Here is a 20101-nt window from a genome sequence, read left to right on the forward strand (position 1 = left end):
TCATTAATTAGCAGTTATTGGTTTGTTGCTTCTTCACTGAGTCTCAGCCTCAGATTCTGAGAAAGAGAAAACAGTTTTTATAAAATACTGAAGGAATATTTCCTGATCTTAAATCACATGAAATGTTCTCTGAGTTTTCCCAGAATAATTCTACAATAAAAAGTTGTTTTATGAGTAACCTGATTGTCTTCAACATATTTTTATTTTCACTAAATGTCATTTGAAAAACAGGGTCGTCTTGTATTCGGGACCGCACGGTACTGAAGTGGGTTGGAAATACAGGGGCTCTAAACATCACAAGAACAAAAGAGCATTTTGTGAGTGACCTACTGCTCAGTACGGAATCAGCCCATCAGGGTGAGGGTGAGGGTGAGGGTGAGGGTGAGGGTGAGGGCCGCTGTGGATGAAGGGCTCTGTGAGGACGCTCCCTCAGGCCTACAGCTGAACTGCTACTGTACCAACAATCGTCCGAGGACTCAGTACAGCACAGACGACAGCACCTCTGAACCGTGACGGCATCAAACAGGTCAGCCGGCCTGGAGGAAGTACTGTGCTATTTATTATTATATTATTTTTGCTGTTATTCATTGTGTCATTATTATCGCTGTCATTACAGCAGCAGTGGTTGTAGTGGTCATGCTTTTTTCACTGTTTTTTTTTTTTTTTCAGACTACAGAGAGGTTCCTGCCTGTCCTCAGTGGACACTGAGGACAACTCTTCAGCCAGAAGTCACAACACTCAAAGTTCCAGTTGGCCAGAACATGGTACCATGTCTGAGACTGTCCTGACTGTCTTCAGTCCAGCTGGACGCCGAGACTGGGACACCGGTCCTGATCAGAGGTGAGCAGTGGCAGAATCCAGTGTTTTAATCCAGTTTAACCCCCCACCAGCACCACACACACACACACACACACACACACACACGCACACACACACACACATGTACACACGTTCCGGGCTGGAGGGCTGGATGGTTTACCAGCCATGTAGTGGCTGCAGTACACTTCTCTGCCACCAGGTGTCAGTGTTCTAGGATTCAGCTTAGAATGTAGAGCTTTAACGGCTGCTGCTCCAACTGTCTCGCTGTGTTCATTTTAATGGGGACATCCGTCCTCGTCATGGAACGTCTGCGCTCCGAGTGCTGCCTTCAGGAAACAGACCTGCCGGCGCCACAGAGCTCGCCTGGTAGATGGCGGCGCGTGTAGATGCAGCGAGCTCACGCTCTCCCGACAATGCGCTGTTTTGTCTGTCAAACAAGTATTTGTCTGAAAGTTTTTCTTGTCAGTCTACGTCGGAATATGAGTACAGTCGACAGGCTTTTTTACACACCTGGAGAAGCAAGATTTGTCGAGTTTTGAACAGGGAATTGGAGTACTCGCTAAGGGAACTGGGACTGCTACGCAGCCGGCCTGCTAACTCACCGGACTCGCCTGCTACTCCTCCCCCGGTAAGGAGGCGTCGGAAGCGGTGCGCTCGGACGAGGAAGCGGGGCAAGCGCGGAGGTGTCCGAGCTAGGCTGGAGGCTAAGCCAACTCGCCCAGCCATACCATCTATCCTTCTGGCGAACGTACGATCACTGGACAACAAAATGGACGACATTCGACTTCTGAGCTCGGCGCATCGCAACGTGAGTGACTGTTGTGTGCTTGTTTTCACTGAAACCTGGCTAAATGACAACATCCCGGCTTCGGCGATACAACTGGAACAGCTAACATGCTGCAGATCCGACAGGGCTCTCGTTGAAGGAGGGAAGACGCGTGGTGGCGGCGTCTGTGTTTACATCCACGAAGCGTGGTGCCGGGATGCCACTGCGGTATACAAACACTGCTCACCTCTGGTGGAGTTCATGATCGAGAAGTGTCGCCCTTTTTACCTGCCGAGGGAGATAAGTTCGATCCTGCTGGTCGCTGCTTACATTCCCCCAACGAACAACAACAGCAACAGAAGTGTTGGGTTTTCCTGATGTTTCAGAAACCAGATACGGACCTGAACCCAAATTTTAGCTGCATGTAAACGTAGTGAGAGAGTGAAAGTGATCAAACCTGCTCTGAAAGAAGTAGGGGTGTGGCCACAGGGGGCAACCTCTGCTCTACAGCCACCTACAACAATCTCATTGATGTGTCTGATGTACACAGACACTGTGACCTCCTACATCACCAAATGCATCGACGACGTGACCCACATCGAGAGCTTCACCACTCGAGCTAACCGGAAGCCATGGCTAGCAGGAGACGTCCACAGGCTGCTGAAGGCCAGAGACAAAACCTTCAAAGCTGGGGATGAATCAGCTCTGAGAACAGCGAGAGCCAACCTGTCCCGTGGCATCAGGCAAGCAAAACAAGATCACACAAACAAGATAACCTCCTACTTCAAGGACAGCAAGAATGCACAGAGCCTATGGCAGGGCATTCAAGCTATGACAGATTACAAACCTGCACCATGAAGCTGTGAGAGCGACATCACTCTGCTCAACAACCTGAACAGTTTTTTTGCACGCTTTGAGGAACAAAACACCACTCGGCCACAGAAAACACCACCACCTTCGCACGACCAGCCTCTGTGCCTGTCTGCCGCCAGCGCGAAGAGGACACTGTCCACAATCAACACCCGGAAAGCAGCGGGTCCAGACAACATTCCTGGCAGTGTGCTGAAAGACTGTGCAGAGGAGCTGAAACATGTCTTCACAGACATCTTTAACACCTCCCTGAGGCAAGCCACGGTGCCATCAGGCTTCAAAGCCACCACCATCATACCTGTGCCCAAGAAATCATCCCCATCCTGCTTCAACGACTACCGTCCTGTGGCACTGACACCCATCATCATGAAGTGCTTCGAACGACTCGTCTTGTCACACATCAAATCCACCCTGCCCCCCAGCCCGGACCCGTACCAGTTCACATACAGAGCACAACGATCCACAGACGATGCAGCGTGCTCTGCCCTCCGCCCAGCGCTCACCCACCTGGAAAAGAAAGACTCATATGTGAGAATGCTGTTCATAGATTTCAGCTCAGCGTTCAACACCATAATACCACAACAACTCATCTGCAAACTGGACAAACTGGGCCTCAGCACCTCCCTCTGCAACTGGCTGCTGGATTTCCTCAGCCAGAGGCCTCAAGCGGTGCGTGTCGGCAACAACATCTCAAGCAGCATCACCCTGAGCACAGGGGCCCCACAAGGCTGTGTGCTCAGCCCCCTCCTCTTCACCCTGCTGACACATGACTGCACATCAACCCACAGCTCCAACCATCTCCTCAAGTTTGCGGATGACACAACACTGGTGGGCCTCATCACCAACGGCGACGAGACCCACTACAGGAAAGAGGTGGAGTTACTGACCAGATGGTGCACAGACAACAACCTCCTGCTAAACGTCAGCAAGACCCAAGAGATTGTCGTCAGCTTCCAGAGAAGCCACACCCAACACCCCCCACTGACCATCGACGGTGCTGCAGTGGAAAGGGTGAGCAGCACCAAGTTCCTGGGTGTGTACATCAGCGACGACCTCTCCTGGACCACCAACACAACAGCACTGGCCAAGAAAGCACAGCAGCGCCGCTACTTCCTGCACAACCTGAAGCGGGCAAGCGCTCCACCGCCCATCGTGACCACGTTCTACAGAGGAACCACTGAGAGCATCCTTACAGCTGCATCACCGTGTGGGGCGGGAGCTGCACTGACCACAACAGGAAGGCCCGACAACGCATTGTGAGAACAGCTGAGAGGATAACTGGTGCACCACTCCCCTCCCTGCAAGACCTGTACACCGCCGCCTCACCCGCAAAGCCATCACAGTCGTCAGTGATGCAAATCGCCCTGCACACAGCCTGTTCGGCCTCCTGCCCTCTGGAGGGAGCTGCAGCAGCCTCCGCTCCCGGACCAGCAGACTCACTCACAGCTTCTCCCACCAGGCCGAGAGGCTGCTGGACTCTCTTCCCTCCACGCTCAGCCACCAGGAACACCAGGCTGGCAGGAGCAGTCTAGGAACATTGGACCCCCCCTCCAAGCTGAGACTCTGCACATACAAATATGCAAATTGCACACACCTGCTGCTACTGTTATATTTATATTTATATTTGCATTTAAGCTACTGCATTTTATTTATTTATTTATTTATTTATTTATTAACTTAGTTTAGGATTTGTCTTGTGCACTTGCACTTTTACTGTTGTCCATGTAAACGCATAAGGATATTGAGAAACGTAATCTCGATTCCTTTGAATGTCAAGTACATGTGAAGAAATTCACAAAAAAGCTGACTTTGATTTTTGACTTTTGACTTTGAAATTAATATTTCACCCAGACGGATCTTTGCGGCGTTCAGACTGTGGAGCCTTCTGTGGCATCAGTCAGCCAGGGGCAATACAGAATGAACAAATAACAAGTTGTCTGTGGGTGTTCACCGCGTCAGTACAGCGTTTTCACCTCACAGTTGCATTTTCATAATATTTCCAACAGTGATGTTGGTTTTATAGAAGCGATGGTCCAGCTTTGGCCAACATAACAGCAGCAGGGCTGCTGGGCCTGAGGGCCCTGTGCTGCCAGCAGCTGCTGCGTGATTGATTTTGAAATATTTTCAGATCATTTTATGGGTGTTATTATCAGAAAACGTGCAGAAAGGGACGAGTTTCAGCATCGAGCCACTAAACACCCGTCAACTGCAACATAATGAGTCAGAGGCCTGAATTCATTCAGTCAGACCATCAACACGTTTGTTCCAACACTGATCACAGTTCAAGAACCCAGCAGCGTCTCTCCGCTGGATTTTACTTAAATATATTCAAATGTATGAATAACGCTCTGCGACATTAGAATTCCACCACTGATTGCAACGTTAAGGACCAACATTTACTAACATAATAAATGTTTCTAAAAATCAACAAAAATATAAATTAATGATTTTTAATGTGTGTTTTTATATTTGCTTCTGCACAAGAGATTTCTTTCAGTCAGACACTGGAATGTAAACACTGGATTACAATACAAGCAAGCTGGTTCAGTGTTTCTCGATTATTTTGGTTCAGGAAGCCGGGCGGCTCGGCTCTGGAGGACGGAAAAGCCCCACAATCCTCCAGTAACGCAGAAACAGCTTCAGATGAAATGAATTATGGGCTACAAGCAGTGGCGGTTCTAGCCTCACTGAATCCCTAGGTACCATGCTGACACCCCCCCACCCCCCCACCCCCACACACACACACACACACACACCTCAAAATAATAGAAAAAAAGTTTTTAAAACGAAAAGAACAACACATTTATTTTGTTTTTCTATTCACATCAGTCAGGAAGCAGACTGTACCAAATAACGAACATCTTATTGTCTGGAATTGGAAACAAGGTGTGTGTGTGTGTGTGTGTGTGTGTGTGTGTGTGTGAGAGAGAAAAGCTTTTTCTCTTTGTTAGGTGGAATGTGAGAAGCAGCCTGTATGGCAGCAGTCCGATGTGTAGCTACTCAGCGGGCTGTTACCAGTGATTACAGCCACCAGTGATCCTGCGTCAGTCGCCGGGAACTCGCCCGCCTTCGCCTTTCCTCATTTGGTGTTTCTGAGCAGAGGGCGCACCTGCGAGCCTTCACCTGAAGAGGGCGCCATTTGTTAAGCAACATAGCAGCATCAGTGTGAATGGAGGCTTACCAAGCTGCTGCTTATGAAGGGAATTGTATTTAATGATGTTTTCCCGTCATCAGGCGGCGCCCTTGAGTTTGCCGCCCGAGGCGGCCGCCTAGTTGGCCTGAGCAAAAAAACGCCACTGGCTACAAGCCGCACATTAGCCTTTGTTACAACGAAATGAGTCAAGCAGAAGCTTGTTGCATAGGGTGACCATATTCTGAATTTGAAAAACGAGGCCCGGGGGGGGGGCTTCAGACACGTGTTCACATCGGCTCCTCTGAGGTTGATGAACTTGCTTTATTATGCTAAATTAACTTATTTAACAAAATAAAATGAAAAGTTAAGAAATGTTGAAAAAAACTTGTAACAACATAATGGCTCTCTCTCTTAGACTCTTTACAAATATTAATGTTCTAAATATGAATCTTCTGTTAGAAAATCCAGGTTCAACAATATAATTCTTAACTGTAATAAGATAGAAGAATAGAAGAGTCTCACCAAAACACCAACTCAACAAACAAAAAGGATAGACACTGTCAATCTGTCACTGTTTTCTTCATCCTGCTTTTCTTCTGCATTCTATTTTTCATCTCAGTGTCTTGGAATTTTTTTTGCAGTTCATCTGAGAAGCTGCTCTGAAGCTTCGGCCTTGTCCTGCTCCGCTGTGGAATGAAGTAGAGAAGGAATCCATCAGTTCTCCTTAAACAGTGCTGGAAACAGTCGGAATGCATTGATCTCATGCCTTGTGTTAACGGGGTTAATAAGCAGAATTTAGATTGTTCTCTGATCCCACTCTACAGCGACAGGAGGCGCTAATGTTGAAATGGTGCCATCCGCCGTTAAACACCACCGAAGAAGAAGAAGAAGAAGAAGAAGCAGCAGCAGCGCTCTGCTGTCTGAACAGCACCGTCTTCTCCGTTCAGTGTGTGTGTGTGTGTGTGTGTGTGTGTGTGTTGGTAATTACGTCAAAGTATCATAGCATTGTGTGCAAAGCGCCGGTCAGGTTTCGTTCCCGTGCTGAGAAACATGAACCCCGGACCTTGAGCTTAAAAAACCCGCCCGGCCCCCCCGGACAGGACGTAGACCGTGGACATGTCCGGGTCAAAGAGGACAGTTGGTCCCCCTAATTGTAGAAGTGACCTGCAGAAGCAGAGGGCAGCTCCTGATTGGCTGACTGCGGCTCCGTTAACCAGCAGGCGCTTTCGGTCGGACCCGGTCGGCCCCGGTCGGCCCCGGTCGGCCCCGGTCGGCCCCGGTCGGCCCCGGTCGGCCCCGGTCGGCCCCGGTCGGCCCCGGTCGGCCCCGGTCGGCGGGGTCGGCCCCGGTCGGCGGGGTCGGCCCCGGTCGGCCCCGGTCGGCCGGGTCGGCCCCGGTCGGCCGGGTCGGCCCCGGTCGGCCCCGGTCGGCCCCGGTCGGCCGGGTCGGCCCCGGTCGGCCCCGGTCGGCCCCGGTCGGCCCCGGTCGGCGGGGTCGGCCCCGGTCGGCCCCGGTCGGCCGGGTCGGCCCCGGTCGGCCCCGGTCGGCCGGGTCGGCCCCGGTCGGCCCCGGTCGGCCCCGGTCGGCCCCGGTCGGCCGGGTCGGCCCCGGTCGGCCCCGGTCGGCCGGGTCGGCCCCGGTCGGCCCCGGTCGGCCCCGGTCGGCCCCGGTTGGCCAGGTCGGCCGGGTCGGCCCCGGTCGGCCCCGGTCACCGGGGCCCCGGTCGGCCCCGGTCGGCCCCGGTCGGCCCCGGTCGGCTCAGGTCGGCCCCGGTCGGCCCCGGTCGGCCCCCGGTCGGCCCCGGTCGGCCCCCGGTCGGCTCAGGTCGGCCCCGGTCGGCCCCGGTCGGCCCCGGTCGGCCCCGGTCGGCCCCGGTCGGCCGGGTCGGCCCCGGTCGGCCCCGGTCGGCCCAGGCCGGACTATCCCTCATGTGGACACGTGGTTCTTTGTGAGAATCCTGGACCTGTTGGATCGGTTCCATCTGTTTCCAGAGAGCGTGTCGATGCAGGAACAGAGTCCCAGGTCTGTGAGTGGCCGGGCTCAGCCGGCTTTATTCTGATTGTCTTTACAGTCGCTGCGGCGTTTCAGACTGTGGCCGACTGAGAAGTCTGTGCCAGGCGGCTGGAATTCCTCGGTGTTTGACTGAACCTTTTCCGGTGACATTCTGTAATTAACTGTAAATTTGACCGAGCTGCAGTAAAGTACCGTAACGCGTCCTGCAGTTTCTGTGGTGTTTCTGACTGACAGACTGTAATTTTGACAGATTACTGTGAACAGATTCCTGTTTCGCCTCAGATTTTTACAGCAAAACACCGTAAACGAACGACTGTTCTGTTCTGCAAAATGTCCTCTACAGCTGCCAGTGTTCCACCGGAAACTCTGCAGGTTTTCTTACAGTGATTTACAGTGATTTAAGAATTGAAATTTGAAAAGAGAAATTTAAGGCCTTTCCCTGAAAACTGCGGTTTCAGTGAGAAACGCAGCAGCTTGGTCTCAGCAGGTCTGACGGCTCGGGCTTCAGGAGGAACGGCAGCGAAGGAGGTTCAGGATTTTCCTTTTTAATTGAAACTAGAACGAACGGAACTGTGTGTGTGTGTGTGTGTGTGTGTGTGTGTGTGTGTGTGTGTGTGTGTGTGTGTGTGTGTCCCCTCCTCCTCCTCCTCCTCCTCTTCCTCCTCTCCTCCTCCTCCACCTCCTCCTCCTCTTCCTCCTCTCCTCCTCCTCCTCCTCCTCTCCTCCTCCTCTCCTCCTCCTCCCCTCCTCCTCCTCCTCCTCTTCCTCCTCTCCTCCTCCTCCTCCTCCTCTTCCTCCTCTCCTCCTCCTCCTCCTCCTCCTCCTCCTCTCCTCCTCCTCCTCCTCCTCTTCCTCCTCTCCTCCTCCTCCTCCTCCTCTTCCTCCTCTCCTCCTCCTCCTCCTCCTCCTCTTCCTCCTCCTCTCCTCCTCCTCCTCCTCCTCCTCTTCCTCCTCCTCTTCCTCCTCCTCCTCTCCTCCTCTCCTCCTCCTCCTCCTCCTCCTCCTCCTCCTCCTCCTCTTCCTCCTCCTCTTCCTCCTCCTCCTCTTCCTCCTCTCCTCCTCCTCCTCCTCCTCCTCTTCCTCCTCCTCTCCTCCTCCTCCTCCTCCTCCTCCTCCTCCTCTTCCTCCTCCTCTTCCTCCTCCTCTTCCTCCTCCTCTCCTCCTCCTCCTCCTCCTCCTCCTCTTCCTCCTCCTCTTCCTCCTCCTCCTCCTCCTCTTCCTCCTCTCCTCCTCCTCCTCCTCCTCCTCTTCCTCCTCCTCTCCTCCTCCTCCTCCTCCTCCTCCTCCTCCTCTTCCTCCTCCTCTTCCTCCTCCTCTTCCTCCTCCTCTTCCTCCTCCTCCTCTTCCTCCTCCTCCTCCTCCTCCTCTTCCTCCTCCTCTCCTCCTCCTCCTCCTCCTCCTCCTCCTCCTCCTCCTCCTCCTCCTCTTCCTCCTCTCCTCCTCCTCCTCCTCCTCCAGTGAGGATGTCCTCTGGTATTTCCGACTCCTCGTCTCCTCCTCAGACCTCCACAGTTCACAGAACACAATAGGAGGAAGTGTTCCTGCTCCTCCTCCTCCTCCTCCTCTTCCTCCTGCAGGCAGCACATCCTGTCAGCGGCGCGGTGGAGCAGTGGAGCAGTGTAGCGCCGGACGACCGAGAGGCAGCATGGACTCTCTGCTGCTGCTGGCTCTACTGCTGCTCCACACCTGGGCAGGTGAGTAGGAGGAGGAGGAGGAGGAGGAGGAGGAGGAGGAGGAGGAAGAGGAGGAGGAGGAGGAGGAGGAAGAGGAGGAGGAGGAGGAGGAGGATCATCTGTAGTTCCGTCATCAGTCAGATTATTTTTCCTCAGATTCAGAATTCAGATTTGTTTGACTGTCCAGCAACTTCTGACACACACACACTCACACACACTCACACACACTCACACACACTCACACACACACAGTCTTGTATTTCTATCCTTGTGGGGACCGTCCATTGACTCCCATTCATGTCTAGCCCCTAACCCTGACCCTTACCCTAACCCTAACCCACACCACAACAAAGCCTAACCCTAAAGAAATGTTTTTGACCTTTTACTTTTTTCAGTAACAACAACATGGTCAAGAAAACACTGTTTCTCCTACTTAGGACCGGAAAAAGGTCCCACAAGGCACGTCGTTCCACGTTTTGCTATCCTTGTGGGGACATTTGGCCCCAACAAGGATAGAAATACGAGAACACACACACACACACACACACACACACACACACACACACACACACACACACACACACACACACACACACGTTGATGTTAGAGGAGGAAGATGCTCTACAGCAGTGGCTGTCAACTGGCGGCCCGCGGGCCACTATTGGCCTGGGAACAATACTATCTGGCTGCCAGATGGAGTAGAGTGTGAGGCAGCAGCTGGGTGGAGGCAGGTGGAGGCAGGACCTCCACCCTCAGCCTGAACCTCCACCCCGGTGGAACCTGGAACCCTCCGATCCAGAGAACCACCTGCATCCTGCTGCCTTCAGGGACGCTTTGTAAAAGTAGCTGCTGATAGACGAAACCGTGTCTCAGTCAGCTGTTAGCTTAGCTGTTAGCTTAGCTGTTAGCACCGACGAGCTAGCTGCTCTAGAGGATTCCTTCGAGCTCCAGCATCCGTGGACGGGACGCGTCTCTGCTCCTGAGACGGAGGACTGAAGGTTTAAAGCTGAGCGTCTGGGACAGAATGGACAGGTTGTTATCGAGGACAGGTCAGTCCTGAGAAGACGGGTCTGAGAGGACAGTTCTGAGAGGACGGTTCTGAGAGGACAGGTCTGAGAGGACGGTTCTGAGAGGACAGGTCTGAGAGGACGGTTCTGAGAGGACGGTTCTGAGAGGACGGATCTGAGAGGATGGTCCTAAGAGGACGGATCTGAGAGGACGGTCCTAAGAGGATGGATCTGAGAGGACGGATCTGAGAGGACGGTCCTAAGAGGACGGATCTGAGAGGACGGGTCTGAGAGGACGGATCTGAGCGAGGTAGCGGCGGCTCGGAGAGAAGGAGGGGAACGCTGTTCTGGTCGGTTTAGTTTCTGGGTGGAGCGGCTGTTTTCTGTTCCGTTGTTGTTTCATCTGGTTGTTGAAGTTTGGAGGTTTAGCCGGTTGTTTCACCCACTGAGAACGTCGGAACGTCAGAACGTCGACGTCTTCTGCTTCACTCAGAGTCAAGAACCAATCAGCTGGATTCTGAACCAGGAGACAGCCGCTGGACGTCCTGCGGCTGTCTCCAGTCACCAGCCTGTTCAACAAGCTGTCAGCAAGACAAGAATGTGTGAAATACAGAACGTTATAATAAATCATTGGAATTCCGTATTGCCAACAGTTTAGAACCATTTCCATGTGAACCATCGCTTCTCCTCAGAAAACAACCGTATAGAAGCTCCGACTGTGAGTCTTTACTGATGTTTGACCAGAACTCTGATCTGAAAGGACGGATTGTGACTGTGGACCCTGAACGCCTCACAGCTGATCCTTCACTGCTGAGAGCAACACCCTGAACCCCGAACAACCGGACGAAGAGACAACACCCTGACCCCTGAACAACCGGACGAAGAGTCAACACCCTGACCCCTGAACAACCAGACGAAGAGACAACACCCTGACCCCTGAACAACCGGACGAAGAGACAACAACACCCTGACCCCTGAACAACCGAAAGAAGAGACAACACCCTGACCCCTGAACAACCGGACGAAGAGACAACAACACCCTGACCCCTGAACAACCGGACGAAGAGACTACTACACCCTGACCCCTGAACAACCGGACGAAGAGACAACAACACCCTGACCCCTGAACAACCGGATGAAGAGACTACTACACCCTGACCCCTGAACAACCGGACGAAGAGGCAACTCCACCCTGACCCCTGAACAACCGGACGAAGAGACAACACCCTGGACGAAGAGACAACAACACCCTGAACCCTAAACAACCGGACAAAGAGACAACACCCTGACCCCTGAACAACCAGAAGAAGAGGCAACACCCTGGACGAAGAGACAACAACAACCTGACCCCTGAACAACCGGACGAAGAGACAACAACACCCTGACCCCCAAACAACAAGAAGAAGAGACAACACCCTGACCCCTTAACAACTGGAAGAAGAGACAACACCCTGGATGAAGAGACAACAACACCCTGACCCCCAAACAACCGGACGAACAGACAACAACAACCTGACCCCTGAACAACCGGACGAAGGGACAACTACACCCTGAACCCTGAACAACCGGATGAAGAGACAATAACACCCTGACCCACAAACAACGGGACGACGAGACAACACCCTGACCCCTGAACAACTGAAAGAAGAGACAACACCCTGGATGAAGAGACAACAACACCCTGACCCCCAAACAACCGGACGAAGAGGCAACACCCTGGACGAATAGGCAACAACACCATGACCCCCAAACAACCAGAAGAAGAGACAACACCCTGACCCCTGAACAACCAGAAGAAGAGACAACACCCTGACCCCTGAACAACCGGACGAAGAGACAACAACACGCTGAACCCAGAAACTACCCTGAAACACCGCAGCAGGGTCTGGACCACAGGGTCTTTGGCTGTCCGTCCATGTGGACGGGGACAGAGGGTTGGAGGTGTTCTGAATGAAGGTTGGTGTTGTTGTACCTTGTGGGCGTAGCCGAGCCTCAAGACCGGCTCTGGGTCTACATGGTCCCTGTTGAATCTCTGGCAACAGAACGGCGAGACGGCCATCATGAGTGGACAGGCACTCAGTTCTTCTTGTCTCTTGGACACGTCTGATGGTTTGGTGCAGGTGGCCGGTCAGAGGCTTTCTGTCCCCCAGTGTCTCCGTCAGTCTGTCCAGGTTTCATGAGACACTTGAGGACGTTTTTATAGCGGAGATTCTGACCCACGCTAACGTGTCCCTGCTGCAGCTTGCTGTAGGACATCAGGCGTCCTGGAGACATGTCCAACCCGGCGTAGCTGAGCTGCTACACTCGCCCTTCCCCCGCTCGCTCTGGCAGGTCCACGTCTGGGACACGGGCTCGCCGCTTACTGTGCACGATGCAGCGTACGTGGACAGGTTGGACAGGTGTTGGTTTGGTGTGTCTTCGGTGGAGGACCACGGCGTCCAGCCATAGAGAAGTGATGAGGGGTCAGCTGTCTTCGTCCAGAGCTGGAGGTCCTGCTGGGACCAGAGTCGCTACTGGACTGACCCAAACCCAACAGGCAGCTAGACTCTCCAGTCCGTCTCAGCTTCAGACCAGGTCTCGCTGGTGACGGCGTCCCCTAGGCGGGTGGAGGCGGACCGTCCTCTGGGCTGCCGGTGCGGTGCTGGTTGGTCCAGAGCCTCGGTTTGGAGACCAGAGCAGGTTTCTGCTCGTCTCTGGTTTATGTTGTAGATCAGTAGAAACAGGGCAGAGTCGACGGCGTAGAGCAGTTCTCTCTCAGACCGGTTCTCTCTCAGACCGGTTCTCTCTCAGACCGGTTCTCTCTCAGACCGGTTCTCTCTCAGACCGGTTCTCTCTCAGACCGGTTCTCTCTCAGACCGGTTCTCTCTCAGACCGGTTCTCTCTCAGACCGGTTCTCTCTCAGACTGGTTCTCTCAGACCGGTTCTCTCTCAGACTGGTTCTCTCAGACCAGTTCTCTCTCAGACTGGTTCTCTCAGACCGGTTCTCTCTCAGACTGGTTCTCTCTCAGACCGGTTCTCTCTCAGACCGGTTCTCTCTCAGACCAGTTCAGTCTCAGCGGATCCGGGCCGAGCCGGGCCAAAGAGACCCGATCATGGGTCCAGGTGGTTCAGGAGGAGCTGGTCCTGACAGGGTGAGGGTGGAGGTCCTGCCTCCACCTACCAGCCGCTTCACAGTCTCTACACCATCTGGCGGCCAGATGTCATTATTTGCGGGCCACTTTTGGCCCACGGGCCACCAGTTTTCGACCGCTGCTGTATGATCTGTGTTCCTTCTTCCAGAACCTTGGCCTCGGTCTGGGTTCCCCTCTTCATCTGTGGAACCAACAAACTCCGGAACCCGACCCGGAACCCGGAACCCTGATGGCTCAAGGGCGTGGTACTCCTCCACCCACCAGGCAGAGACCTCCACCCAACAGGCAGAGGAGACCTCCACCCACCAGGCAGAGACCTCCACCCAACAGGCAGAGGAGACCTCCACCCACCATGCAGAGACCTCCACCCACCACACAGAGGAGACCTCCACCCACCACGCAGAGGAGACCTCCACCCAACGGGCAGAGGAGACCTCCACCCACCATGCAGAGACCTCCACCCAACGGGCAGAGGAGACCTCCACCCAACGGGCAGAGGAGACCTCCACCCACCACACAGAGGAGACCTCCACCCAACGGGCAGAGGAGACCTCCACCCAACGGGCAGAGGAGACCTCCACCCACCACACAGAGGAGACCTCCACCCAACAGGCAGAGACCTCCACCCACCATGCAGAGACCTCCACCCAACGGGCAGAGGAGACCTCCACCCACCAGGCAGAGGAGACCTCCACCCAACAGGCAGAGGAGACCTCCACCCACCATGCAGAGACCTCCACCCAACGGGCAGAGGAGACCTCCACCCACCACACAGAGGAGACCTCCACCCAACGGGCAGAGGAGACCTCCACCCACCACACAGAGGAGACCTCCACCCAACAGGCAGAGGAGACCTCCACCCAACGGGCAGAGGAGACCTCCACCCACCACGCAGAGGACACCTCCACCCACCAAAAACAGGGGCGCTCTACCCACCAGGCAATTGAGACCTCCACCCACCACACAGAAAGGACCTCCACCCACCAGGCAGAGAAGACCTCCACCCACCAAGCACCATCAAGCTCCGCCCACCACCCACTGTTGGGCTCCACCCAGCAGTCACATGGGAGCTCCACCCACCAACCACCATCCAGCTCCACCCACCAACCACAGTTGAGCTCCACCCACCAAGCAGAGGAGACCTCCATCCACCAGGCAGAGGGGAGCTCCACCCACCAAGCTGAAGACAGCTCCACCTTCACATCAGAGGACAGTTCATCGGGTGGAGGAGGTGGAGGAGGTGGAGCGACGGCTACGCCCTCCGATGCTTCATTGCCGCTGAGCCCAGGAGGTCGAGGAGCAGGTGGAGGACAAGCAAAGGTGGAGAAGCCTGGCGGCCCTGAGGTCTCTGAACCTCCACCTTCAGAGGGTTCCTTTGCTTCTTCACAGCGTTACACCACCTTCACACTTCCACCCTCCACAGTGGCCACGACTCTGGCTCCACCCTCTCCTCACTCCCTGCCTCAACCTACAGCACCAGCCTCCACCCTCCGTTCACAGACGTGGGTGGAGCTCTCCACAGAGCCAACCTCAGCTCCATCTCCACCCACCAGCCAACGTTCTGGTGACACCACCTCCAGTCCTCCAGCAGGGCCATCCGTCACGCCACCTCCAACAACACCTACACCCAAACCAGCATCCACCGCCTCCACCCCCACCGTGACTGGAGCAGCACCACCTTCTACATCCACCACCAGAGGCTCACCTGCAAACACCTCCATCACTGAGACCACTCCTCCACCCGGGAGCACCGCCTCACCTGTGAGTACAGGACTGCAGGGTGGATGGACGGAAGGATGATGGATGGATGAATGATGGATGAATGATGGATTAATGGATGGATGGATGGATGATTGATGCTAGATGGATGATGGATGGATTATGGACAGGTGGATGATAGATAAATGATGGGTGATGGATGTATGATGGATGGGTGGATGATGATGGATGTTGGGTGGGTGACGGGTGGATGACGGGTGGATGATGGGAGGATGACTAGTGGATGACTGGTGGGTGACGGGTGGATGACGGGTGGATGATGGGTGGATGATGGGTGGATGACTGGTGGATGACGGGTGGATGACGGGTGGATGATGGGTAGATGACTGGTGGATGACGGGTGGATGACTGGTGGATGACTGGTGGGTGACGGGTGGATGACGGGTGGATGACTGGTGGATGACGGGTGGATGACGGGTGGATGATGGGTAGATGACAGGTGGATGACGGGTGGATGACAGGTGGATGACGGGTGGATGACTGGTGGATGACGGGTGGATGACTGGTGGGTGACGGGTGGATGACGGGTGGATGACTGGTGGATGACTGGTGGATGACGGGTGGATGATGGGTAGATGACGGGTGGATGACAGGTGGATGACGGGTGGATGACTGGTGGATGACGGATGGATGATGGGTGGATGACGGGTGGATGACGGGTGGATGATGGGTGGATGACGGGTGGATGATGGGTGGATGACTGGTGGATGACGGGTGGATGACGGGTGGATGACGGGTGGATGACGGGTGGATGACTGGTGGATGACGGGTGGATGACTGGTGGATGACGGGTGGATGACGGGTGGATGACGGGTGGATGACGGGTGCTCTCTGTCTGTTCACCTTTGCTGGGACTGCTGATGGTTTTCAGGGCTCATCCATTCTCCACTGTTCCAGGTGTACACCTCCACCTGGCTGCCCCGCCCCCCAAGTTCCCCCAGTTCCTCCAGCGCCCCCGGCCCCAGCAGCTCCCCCCACCCCCCCAGCTCCGCCCCCAGCCCCCCCAGTTCCCCAGTTCCTCCAGCGCCCCCGGCCCCAGCAGCTCCCCCCACCCCCCCAGCTCCGCCCCCAGCCCCCCCAGTTCCCCCAGTTCCCCAAGCCCCTCTGGCCCCAGCAGCTCCCCCCACCCCCCCAGCTCCGCCCCCAGCCCCCCCAGTTCCCCCCTCCCCCCCTGCTCTGCTCACCTGACGGAGGTGCGCTCCACCCCCCGCTCCGTGGTGGTGCAGATCTCCTCCAGCGGCAGCGGCTGTGGCTTCCAGCTGCTGAGCCCCGCAGAGCCGCAGACAGCCCGCTGCCAGCAGGGGGCGCTCTCCCAGTCCCTGCTGTGTGAAGTCGGGGGACTGCAGCCTGGAACTCAGTACTGGATCACAGCGGTCTCCAGGAGGGACCAGCACAGGACCAGCAGCTCCGTGAGAACAGGTGAGAACCAGACAGGAGAACCAGACAGGTGAGAACCAGACAGGAGAACCAGACAGGTGAACCAGACAGGAGAACTAGACAGGAGAACCAGACAGGTGAGAACCAGACAGGTGAGAACCAGACAGGTGAACCAGACAGGAGAACCAGACAGGAGAACCAGACAGGTGAACCAGACAGGAGAACCAGACAGGAGAACCAGACAGGTGAGAACCAGACAGAACCAGACAGGAGAACCAGACAGGTGAGAACCAGACAGAACCAGACAGGAGAACCAGACAGGAGAACCAGACAGGAGAACCAGACAGGAGAACCAGACAGGTGAGAACCAGACAGGTGAGAACCAGACAGGTGAGAACCAGACAGAACCAGACAGGAGAACCAGACAGGTGAGAACCAGACAGGAGAACCAGACAGGAGAACCAGACAGGAGAACCAGACAGGAGAACCAGACAGGAGAACGTTCTGTTCAGGTTTCTTGGTTCACAGGAAGCTGAGCCACTGTGTGAGGACCGGGAAGACTTTATAACCAACAGAGGACATTTTTACAGAGCGAGGACATTTTTGCCGTCCTCACTTTTCTCCAGACTTGATTTTTGGGTCGGGGTTAGAACCGGGTTCAGGTCAGGTTTAGGGTCTGGGTAGTACATTATGTCAATGTGTGTGTGTGTGTGTGTGTGTGTGTGTGTGTGTGTGTGTGTGTGTGTGTGTGTGTGTGTGTGTGTGTGTGTGCCTCAGACCCGGTCAGTCCGGTTCTCCTGGAGGCTCAGCTGGATCAGAGCCAGCCTGCAGGTCTCCGGGTGTCCTGGTGTCCCTCTGAGGGTCATGTGGACTGGTACCACGTCCGTCTCCATGACAACAGGACCGGGTCTTCTGTCAGCAGGAGGATTGTGGGTTCTGTCGTCCAGACCACATTCAGCTCCCTTCAGCCCGGAACCCTGTACACTGTCAGTGTGGCGGCTTCATCAGGGGACAAGACGTCCAGTCCGGTCCAGACCACCACGGCCACAGGTGAGACCAGCAGGGACAGGCGGGACCAGACAGGGACAGGCGGGACCGGACAGGGACAGGTGGGACTGAACAGGGACAGGCAGGACCGGACAGGGACAGGCGGGACCGGACAGGGACAGGTGGGACTGAACAGGGACAGGCGGGACTGAACAGGGACAGGCGGGACCGGACAGGGACAGGCGGGACTGAACAGGGACAGGCGGGACTGGACAGATACAGGTGAGACAGATGTCCAGTCTGGTCCTTCCAGCTCCTCCAGCGGTGGCGGGCCTGCGGGTGTCCTCGTCCCGGGACAGCGCCTCCCTGTGGTGGCGGGTGGAGGCGGGCCGGGTGGAGCGGCTGTGGGTGGAGCTGTGGGACGAGGACGGGTCTCTGCTGAGGAACGTCTCCGTCCAGAACTCCACCTCCTCCATGCAGCTGGACGTCCTGCGGCCGGGGACGCGCTACAGCGTCACCGTGGCAACAGAGGCCTTCGGCCGGAGGAGCTCCGCCTCCACTCAGCTGCTCACAGGTGATTATTATGGGATGTTTTCTCAAACGGTCAGAGGTGAAGATCAACAGTCCCCTGGAGGACGGATGAGTGACCTCACCTCACCCTCACCTCACCCTCACCTCACCCTCACCTCACCCTCACCTCACCCTCATCTCACCCTCACCTCACCCTCACCTTCATCCTCATCCTCATCCTCAGTCATAGAAGCATTTTTTTCATACTTCCAGAAGAGTTTTAATGTTGAATAAGTCCCTCTCCCCCCCGCCCCTGCGTCCCCCTGTTCGCCTGTCCCCCTGTCCGCCTGTCCCCCTGTCCCCCTGTCCCTCCCCCATCCCCCCCCTGCCTCTGCGTCCCCCTGTCCGCCTGTCCCCCTGTTCGCCTGTCCCCCTGTCCCCCCGTCCCTCCCCCGTCCCCCCCCTGCCTCTGCGTCCCCCGTCCCTCCCCCGCCCCCCCCCTGCCCCTGCGTCCCGCTGTCCCCCCGTCCCCCCGTCCCCCCAGTCCCTGGCCCCGTGTCGGAGCTTGTCCTGCTCAGTGAGAGCTCTCAGCGTCTCGGAGCGTCCTGGACTCCGCCCGCCGGGGGGGTGGAGGAGTACCAGCTGACCCTGTGGGCCTCAGGCTCCTCCCCCCAGCAGCGCCGGGTCCCGCCCAACGTCACCCGGGCGGCGTTCGACGGTCTGACGCCCGGACGGCGGTACCAGCTGACGGTGAGGACCTGGACGGGAGGACTCGGCTCGGACAGCAGCGTGTGGGGGAGGACAGGTGAGACGGGGGGACGACGGGTGAGGCGGCGAGGGAGGACAGGTGAGACGGGGCGTCTCTTCGGTGAGCCTCCTGTCTCTGACGCGTCCCGTCTCCGTCCCTCAGTCCCGGCGCCGCCGTCCGGCCTGTCCATGGTGGCGGACGGCGGCGGGCTGCGTCTCAGCTGGACGGCGCCGGCGGGCGAGTGGGACGGCTACGGCGTGGTCCTGAGGGACGGGACGCGGGTCCTGGTGAACCAGAGCCTGGGACGGATGGAGACGCGGCTCCTGTTCCCCGGCGCCGGCCTGGACCTGGTCCCGGGCCGGGTCTACACCGCCGAGGTCTCCGCCCACAGCGGGACGCTGGGAAGCTCGGCCCGCTGCGCCGGACGCGTCGGTAAGTGTCTCACGGTCACGTCTCCGGCGTCTCCGGCGTCTCCGGGCCGGGACGGATCACCGGACGCCGCGTGTCCCCGCAGCCCCCGCCGCCGTGCAGCTGCTCCCCCTGCAGGCCGACCCGGCGTCTCTGACGGTCCGGTGGAGGACGCCCCCGGGCCAGTGGGACGGGCTCACCGTGCAGCTGCGGGACGCCGAGGACGAGGCCCCGCCCACTCAGAGGACCGTCCACAGGGAGGCGGTGGACTGCACCTTCACCGGCCTCACCCCGGGACGCCGCTACACCGTCACCGTGACGACCAGCAGCGGCAACCTCAGCGCCTCCACCTCGGCCTGGACCTGGACCGGTGCGTTGGGACGCTCCGCCCGGGGACGTCCGACCAGGGAAGTCCGCATGGGGACGTCCGACCGGGGAAGTCCGTCGGGGACGTCCGCCTGGGGACGTCCGCCTGGGGACGCTCCGACCGGGGACGCTCCGACCGGGGACGCTCCGACCGGGGATGTCCGTCGGGGACGTCCACCTGGGGACGTCCGCCTGGGGACGCTCCGACCGGGGACGTCCGTCGGGGACGTCCGTTGGGGACGTCCGCCTGGGGACGCTCCGACCGGGGACGTCCGCCTGGGGACGCTCCGACCGGGGACGCTCCGACCGGGGACGTCCGTCAGGGACGTCCGTCAGGGACGTCCTTTGGGGACGTCCGCCTGGGGACATCTGCCTGGGGACGCTCCGCCCGGCGACGTCCGTCGGGGACGTCCGCCTGGGGACGTCTGCCTGGGGACGCTCCGACCGGGGACGTCCGTTGGGGACGTCCGTTGGGGACGTCCGCCTCACCCCGGGGACGTCCGCCCGGCCTCAC

At 57.1% G+C, this 20101-nt stretch overlaps 2 protein-coding genes across 2 annotated transcripts in view; both read left to right on the top strand.

Moving 5' to 3' along the window:
* Positions 1–9230: 9230 nt before the first annotated feature.
* On the top strand, positions 9231–16204 carry LOC115391385 (extensin-1-like). Its single transcript, XM_030095620.1, has 3 exons — positions 9231–9295; positions 13561–15173; positions 16089–16204. The coding sequence occupies exon 2, from the start codon at positions 13642–13644 to the stop codon at positions 14527–14529; it is 888 nt and encodes a 295-aa protein (XP_029951480.1). The 5' UTR covers positions 9231–9295; positions 13561–13641; the 3' UTR covers positions 14530–15173; positions 16089–16204.
* The window catches only part of LOC115392398 (receptor-type tyrosine-protein phosphatase beta-like), a 48223-nt gene continuing 44130 nt past the window's right edge, over positions 16009–20101 (top strand). Inside the window, exons 1-7 of the mRNA XM_030096989.1 lie at positions 16009–16015; positions 16089–16610; positions 17346–17618; positions 17869–18129; positions 18610–18870; positions 18976–19245; positions 19328–19591. Of these exons, the coding sequence (XP_029952849.1) occupies positions 16009–16015; positions 16089–16610; positions 17346–17618; positions 17869–18129; positions 18610–18870; positions 18976–19245; positions 19328–19591 (1858 nt within the window). The remainder of the gene's footprint in view (positions 16016–16088; positions 16611–17345; positions 17619–17868; positions 18130–18609; positions 18871–18975; positions 19246–19327; positions 19592–20101) is intronic.

This window comes from Salarias fasciatus, chromosome 7 (assembly GCF_902148845.1).
Source record: "Salarias fasciatus chromosome 7, fSalaFa1.1, whole genome shotgun sequence".
Lineage (NCBI taxonomy): Eukaryota > Metazoa > Chordata > Actinopteri > Blenniiformes > Blenniidae > Salarias > Salarias fasciatus.